Raw genomic sequence first — 7,178 nt, 5'->3', positions numbered from 1 at the left:
TGTTGGTTTTATCCTTTTTTGTGCGGTTTTTTTTCCCTTTTTTGGTGTTTTTTGATTTTTTTGGAGTTTTTTGACTTTTTTTGGATTTTTTTTGCATTTTTTTGAAGGCTGGTCAAAAGGTAGGACAGAGAAAACCACGTTTGGCCTCAGAAGGGTGCAAAAGAGCGTTCCCGGTTTTGCAGAGCTCTGTTTGCCCCGTGTGAAACGCATTCCCAACACGCTGCGAGATTTTAGGGGAATTTTATACAATTTAGAAACAAGAGAGGGTGAACCTCCTGCCAGAGTGTGTGTTTGAGATCCACATGCAGAAAAAATAGGGAAAAAACACAATATTTGAGACATAACCATGTTAAACAACTCACCGTCCTACGTTTAAAGAAGGAAACGGACAAAAGTGGCGAACGGTTGTGCAAAATTATTAATTTGCTAAAATATTTTACATAATTGATACATGTAAATGTAGAAATCGGTAAAAAAAAAAAAAAGAAAAAGAAAATAACCCAAAACAACAACCCAGCTGGTTCGCAGGAATTTTGTCACATTTTAGTAACAGGATTTTCGCCATCCCAGGGTGGGAATCCTCGCTGACGAGGGGGAGCCGGGCACCGTCCTGCCGAGCGTCCCCCTTTTCCCCGTCGTTAAGGCAAAGACGACCCTGAAAAAGACACTGAGATACAAAAACCGATGTAAACTAATAATTTATCGTTGAAAAAACCCGGTGTAACAAAAGCGGAGAGACAGAGGCTTTATACAAGAGGCTTTTTTAAAACAGACGGTGCGAAGGCTGAAGACACGGGAGCTTCAGGATTCACATGCTTTTGGCTTCTTAATTTTTTTTTGTACAATGGTTTATAAGACATTTGAAATCGTTCGGAATGCAAACAAGAACAGCACGCTACTTCCGAGGAAAGAAAAGAAAAAAAAAAAAAACAAACAAACCAAAAAGGTTGACGTTGTGCAATTTGCTGCCCCCGTTTTCCAGCGGCAGTAGTCCCTGCATTTGCTCGTGTTTCAAAAACCATGGATCTTAAGAAACACATAAAGGAGGAAAAAAGAAGGCAAAGGTCGGCAGACATCCAGCATCTCGTTTTGTGTGATTTTTGTTTTGGTTTTTTTTTGTTTGTTTTTTTGTTTTGTTTTGTTTTTTTAACAATGCGGATGATAATTTCATGATTAAAAATGCTTTGTTTGTTTGTTTCTCTCTCTTAAATAAATATATCGTATCCCACGCTTGATCTGCTAAATCCTGGCGGTCGATGACAGCCCCCGGCCCGCCGGTTTCACAGTCCTCTCCTCCTCCTCTTCCTCTTCCTCCTCACGGTGTTTCGAAGCCGGCCACGCGGTACCCGGTTTGGTTGGTTAGCACACTCCCGTTCTGCCCCTGTGGCGGCTGCACGCCATAGCTGGCGCCCATCCATGCTGCCGACGACTGCGTCTGACTGGCGGGGGGGAGAAAAAAACTTTAGTGAAATCCTCGGGCCTGAGCAGCGAGGCTCTGAACCAAAGTCGACCTCTAGACGAATGTCCCAACCTAACAATAGATCTGATCTGTATCGCACCGACCATACATCCGCCTGCTCCGTCGAGAGACGCACCATCAACATCACCAGATGCTTTTGCTCTTGTTATCTTCCTTCTCGACGTTCTGGCCAAACTCGAGACGAAAGTTAACAAGGGGAAAAAAAAAAACCTACACCAGATGTTTTTTGCAAGTTCAGATAGAAAGTTGTTTATTCAACTGGCTAAAAGCGGGGAATGTTTGCAGGGAATTTGGAAGCTTCAGCTGTACAGAAATCTCCCTATTGCCAGGAAGGACTCTCCAAATTCTCGCAGTAACCGGGCTCCCCAGCGACTGCGGATCTGGATGATGGTGATGTATGATCAGGGCAATGGGTGATGGATCTTACTCGCTATCGCTAACTCCGTGTAGTAATGATTAGGTGCATTACCTTATTGTATGCCTGCTATAGTAGTTCGCTTATTATTACTTTGCTGCTTTATCTTCTTTTCACTGTATTATTTTCCTCATTATTTTCTCACTTTAAACATAAGTAAAAATCAGCTTCCTCTTCTTCCATTTGGTGCCTGTGTCCTTTGTGCTAACCCCGTCGATTGGCAAAACAATCAGGCAAAAGTGTCGGTAACGAGGGAGAACTTAACGGAGAATGGGGGTGCCCGAGTGGGTCACACTCCGAGCAGGGCCAGATCCAGATGATCCAGAGACACTTGGTCCAGCTAATGAAGGACCAGAACATCTCGGAAGCTTTTTACGCTGCTATGGACTCAGGTTGTCACCTTCCCCAGGGGAAAAAAACTGTCACCAAAAAGGCAAAGTACTCACTTAAAGCCCTGCTGATTCCACGCTTGCCCGTACATCCCGTAGGCGGGGACCTGCCATCCGTTGGGCACGTACTGCCCGATCTGGGCGCTGCCGTACCACTGCCCCCACTGCCCGTACGCCGGCGGGTAGCCGATCTGGTTCTGCAAAGGCAAACACCTGGAGTTAAGCGAGAAAGTGGTGATTTCTGTCGACTCGTCAGACACCCCGCCTGCCGAGCCCATGTTCATGAGGCGAGTGCCCCATCGTCATCTCAAATATCCGCAGAGATCCAGGGAACGGGAGCTGCAGCTCTGGCCACCTTCACACCACAGGACTGGCAGCATTCTGCACACTTTCTCCAGAATTTTACATTGCACATTTTTACATAACAAGACCCCACACATCCCGAGGGATTTAAAATCTCTGATGGTCCTCCAGAGAAACACCCTCCGATTAAATAAGCCATAACATCGGTCATATGTGGTACCTCGAGTTTAACCAGCACGTACACAGATTTTACAGCTGCTTACTGTGTTTCTAGCAAAGACTAATGAGCAAAGCCATCGTTTCTAACAGAGAGGGAGTTCTGACCTGCTGCTGGACCGGACTGATCATGTCTGGTGTCTCCTTGCCCCAGTAGCACTTCACGATGTGTCCTTCGATAGACGTTCCATTGACAGAAACGATGGCGTGCGCGGCGCTCTCGTGGGAATTAAACCTGGCGAAATATAAGTCGTGACAATATAAACAACTCGGCGAGTAACAGCCAGAAGTGACCCCAGGAGAGTCTCCACCAGAGAACACCAGCCCCACCACAAGAACTCTCTCCTGTCCTCCCCGGCAGCAGGCGGCAGGGACACTGGGTACCGTCCCTTTTCTGTCTGGGTGTCATAACTCCCCTTAAATTAATCGGAAAACTCAGGAGCAAAAAGAGCGCGCCAATTTACAATTCCTTTTTATTATCTGGATCCTGATCAATGAAGAAGTGAGGATGCTTCTGGAAAAGCTTCTGAAACTCAACTGTCTGCCTCGGAAACTCCACTGTGAAATCACGCAAGAGGAAGAGGGAAAAAACCCTTGGCGATGAAGGGCAGAACACCACGTTAAACTGGGCTGAGGGGTTTCTTCCTACTTGTGCCAGGTGCTATGAGCCATCGCTCCCTCCTCAGAGCAGGCTGCAGCCAGAGAGGGTGCTGTAAAGCATCCTCTCCAGTTCAGCAGACACCAAAAGCGTGCCAACCCATAATTGTTCTTAAATTCATCAACACCCAAAGCGCCCGACAGCCTACCGTACAAAGGAGTAGCCTTTGTCTGGGAAGACTCGGATTTCCATGATCTGCCCGAAGGGAGAGAAGGTCTGGCGCATCAGCTGCTCTGCAGGAGGGAGAAACAAGAGCAGCAACGTGAGGCGACCGCAGCATTCTTTGGAGACGTTCAACGCGCCGGCAGCTCGAAGCCACGCTACCTGTCAGTCCCGAAGTAACACCGCCGCAGTACACGGTGCAGTTGCTCGGGCTGGACTGGTTGACCACGTCGTCGTAAGACAGTTGTTTGGTGTTTGCTGAAAGAGATTATACAGAATTTTTCAGCAAATCGGACACGTTATGTAGAAATTCTAATCCTGATGGGCACGAGAGGTCGAGCACAAAGTGCAAAGACCTCAAAATTTAAAACCTTGCCAGCAGAAACGCTTTCTTTGACGCACTCTCGCTTTGTGTCACAACAGAAAGCCCTGAAAGCGAGGGAGCAAAGTTAAAAAGCCAGTCGTGCTGGCTGTCTAGAGAGAAAGCAAACTTCCAACTTGGGCGTGAAGAAATCAAACAACTTCCCCCCGTCAGACAGTCGCCGTAGCCAAGAAGCTGCTTTATTCTGGAGGTTTGCACGTGTTTGAGTGAGCCTTGGCTTTTAGGACCTGCTTTCCCTTCTCCCGCCATCTCCCGGGCCCGCAGCTCGCCCTTTTCTCCTCCTTGGCGGGAGGTTTGCAAAGACCCAAATAACTGAAAGCCTACATTCGTATGTACTCTTTGGAGCTGGAGGTTTTCTCGTCGCCCAGTTTGTTCTGATTTGCCTTCCGCCGAGCCACTGCCCGCCCATCTGCTGAATCGCGTTCTCTGCGTCCTGTCCGCGAGAGAGGGAGAGGAGAAAAACCCACCGTAGGCATCTCTGCCTTTGCAATAGAGCCAAATGAAGGACATCACCGCACGCCCGCCCCACCTGACATTTAACAAATTAAATAAAATAAAAGAAATTGACAAAATAAATGACGAAATAAACCCTGTTCCAAGAGATGGGATTTTAGGCAGGACGAAGGACACTGTCAGGCCTCACTGAGTGCATCCGAGACCCCTCTCGATGCACCGCAGACGCGCTGTCGCTCTCTGTTGCGTCTGTACGTCGCTCACTTGGATGTCACTCACCACATGCTTTAGAAACTAAAGCAAAGGTTTAGTGTTTTAACACGCAGAGAGGAAAGCTTCTCCCTCGGCGGGAGGGCAAACCGAAGCTGAAGAGAGATCGGGACCAACAACACGGCTGCGGAAAATCATCGTCCGCTTTTCAGGGGCGTTGGAGACCGTGCCACAGCTTACCCATTTATTGAAGAAGGAAACGAAGCCGTATCCTTTCGATTTCCCTGTTGCCATGTCCTTTACCACGCGGGCGTCTCTACAAAGCAGAAACCAGAGCCAGGTTAGCGCCTTCAAACGATAACCTAACTAAAAACGACAACTCGAGTCACACCTACAGCTTATTTTCCTGTTTCACCTTCACTAAGGTCAAATGTTTATCGCAGCAGCAACACGTCAAAGCAAAAAGCATCTTTTCTAAACAGAACTTTACTAACGCTCTGCCAGGGAGGAGCAAAATGAAACGGAATTGTGTAAACATGCAAATCAATAGCTTCTCTAAGAAATTCACGTACTTTTAACGACAGTTGGCTCCGGCTTCAAAATGTTTTTACAGAGTGTTAAGACACAAAGCGTGGTCAAAGCGGCTATTCAAAAGAATCGCTGAAGGCACACGGAGCTGACTGACATTAGCTGGATGGCTCACTTTAACCGTGCGATTGTTAAACTTCCTATTTGCCAACAACATTCTACCTACTCATTCGAAATATTAAACAGAAAAAATGAAAAAAAAAAAAAGAGATAGGAATTAAAAGGCATACGTCGCCTGTTAACTGAATTCTTTAATTTTCGTGGGTCAATTCGTTACCCCCTTTTTGGCCTGTGGGCAGCTGTAAATTTTGAGAGATTGACAATTTTCAGCAATGATTGAAGAAAAGAAAACATGGCAACACTCATGTCTTACAACTACATATTTACACATCATTTAAACGGCATTTGTACAACAGCAATCATACAGAACTGACTAGAAACTACAAGATATAAAAACAAAGAAAAGAAATTTAGAAAAGGAAATAAGAAAACTACAACGTTTGTCCACTGTGAACTGTAGCTTGTAGTTAGCCACGGCAATCCTGTCCATTCTTCAGAGACACTCTGCAAAATAACCAGAGCCCTATTACTGGAGATTGAGTTAAAAAAGAGAACCCAGCTACAAGAGCTAAAGCCCCGCTCATGGAATGCCGTTCTCCAGCGTTTCTCAGGCAATTTGCGTACGAGTTAGCCAGGGGCTGGGATGCTCTCGCCTACAGGCCACCCTCTCCTCCCCTCCTTCGCCCTAGACGTCCAAAAGAACGGAAAAAAATCAGAGAAACCAGTCAGAAAGTCACGCAATGTCACTTGACAGGGCTCAGAGACACTAGAGGTAACACGTGTGCAACATTTAGCGCTGCAAGACTGGCGAGAAAAGGAAGAGAAGGGTTGTTATGCTCAGTTTTTTAAGCCTTGAAGCAACTGCAAAAGCTGCATTGTGAGCCTAATTCTGGCACACATTAGACCGTAGCGTGAAGGCAGGAGGAAAAGACCTCGCCCAAAGCTGCAGTTTGTTTTTTCTTTCCTCTTGTCAGACCTGCCCCTGTTCCCCCTTTTTTCTTTCCCCCTTCTTGGGTTAGGTCAGAATTTGGGTCATACGTTACAAATTGCCTGAGAAGAGCTGCTTTGGTAAGCTTCGAGGGGTTTGCTCTAAGAGGGAGGGGGGGAAAAAACTCATCTCTACTTACCCTCAACTGAAAACTTTGAAAATAAAAGACTTGTGAACAAGTGAAAACATGCGGACAGTAAGCATAAAAGGAAACCCCAAGGAAAGTGTGCTTTTACAGTGATTACAAAACCCAGACGCAAAGAATTACCACAATTTCTTATGTGCTAACCAGGCAGTAGTTCAACCTCAGTGTCATAAAAAAAAAGCTCAGTTTAACACCAATGAAGACAATGTTAAAAAAAAAAAACAGGAAATATTCTATTAGCACCACATTTGCAGAAACTAGTCACTGATGAAGAACAGGTAAAGTCACGTAAATTCATTTGACCAATGAAGAGACTGTGGCAAGATTTTTTGAGGTTAAATTTAAACAAGGAGAAAATTGAGGTCCTTTATTCCTTTAATCGAGGCTTTATTTTACCCCTCGGTTTTGGAACAAGAGCCCAACAGAGCCCTTACAGGGACAATTCTTAATCTGCTCCTTTTGTGGGAGGAACAAGAACTGAGTTTTGTCTTGGACAGTCAGTCTGAGCCAGGGCACATGCGATTTCTCTGTGCGTTAGTTCTGCAGCTGTGCGCTGAGCGCCCCAAAAGCATTGCTCCCCCTTTCCTGCCACCACCATGTAGTGCATCCAAAAAGCTCTTCTAAAAAAGAGGGGACAAGGGGCACAGCCCCAGAACCGTGGGCTGACAGTCACTCGGATTTTGTTCTCCCCCAGCTCACATTCAGACATTACTTTTTGCTTAGGAGGGG

The 7,178-nt window shown here is 46.2% G+C and overlaps 1 protein-coding gene across 1 annotated transcript in view; it reads right to left on the bottom strand.

Annotated features, from left to right (window-relative positions):
* Positions 1-362: 362 nt before the first annotated feature.
* The window catches only part of TIA1 (TIA1 cytotoxic granule-associated RNA binding protein), a gene marked incomplete at both ends in the record, with an annotated part of 9,632 nt that continues 2,816 nt past the window's right edge, over positions 363-7,178 (bottom strand). The window contains 8 exons of the mRNA XM_010076953.1: positions 363-366; positions 1,320-1,439; positions 2,342-2,481; positions 2,912-3,038; positions 3,610-3,694; positions 3,786-3,881; positions 4,330-4,438; positions 4,909-4,984. Coding sequence (XP_010075255.1) covers positions 363-366; positions 1,320-1,439; positions 2,342-2,481; positions 2,912-3,038; positions 3,610-3,694; positions 3,786-3,881; positions 4,330-4,438; positions 4,909-4,984 — 757 coding nt within the window. The remainder of the gene's footprint in view (positions 367-1,319; positions 1,440-2,341; positions 2,482-2,911; positions 3,039-3,609; positions 3,695-3,785; positions 3,882-4,329; positions 4,439-4,908; positions 4,985-7,178) is intronic.

The sequence above is a fragment of the Pterocles gutturalis genome, unplaced genomic scaffold, assembly GCF_000699245.1.
Source record: "Pterocles gutturalis isolate BGI_N339 unplaced genomic scaffold, ASM69924v1 scaffold11803, whole genome shotgun sequence".
NCBI lineage: Eukaryota > Metazoa > Chordata > Aves > Pterocliformes > Pteroclidae > Pterocles > Pterocles gutturalis.
This window is presented reverse-complemented; position numbering and strand designations above follow the sequence as displayed.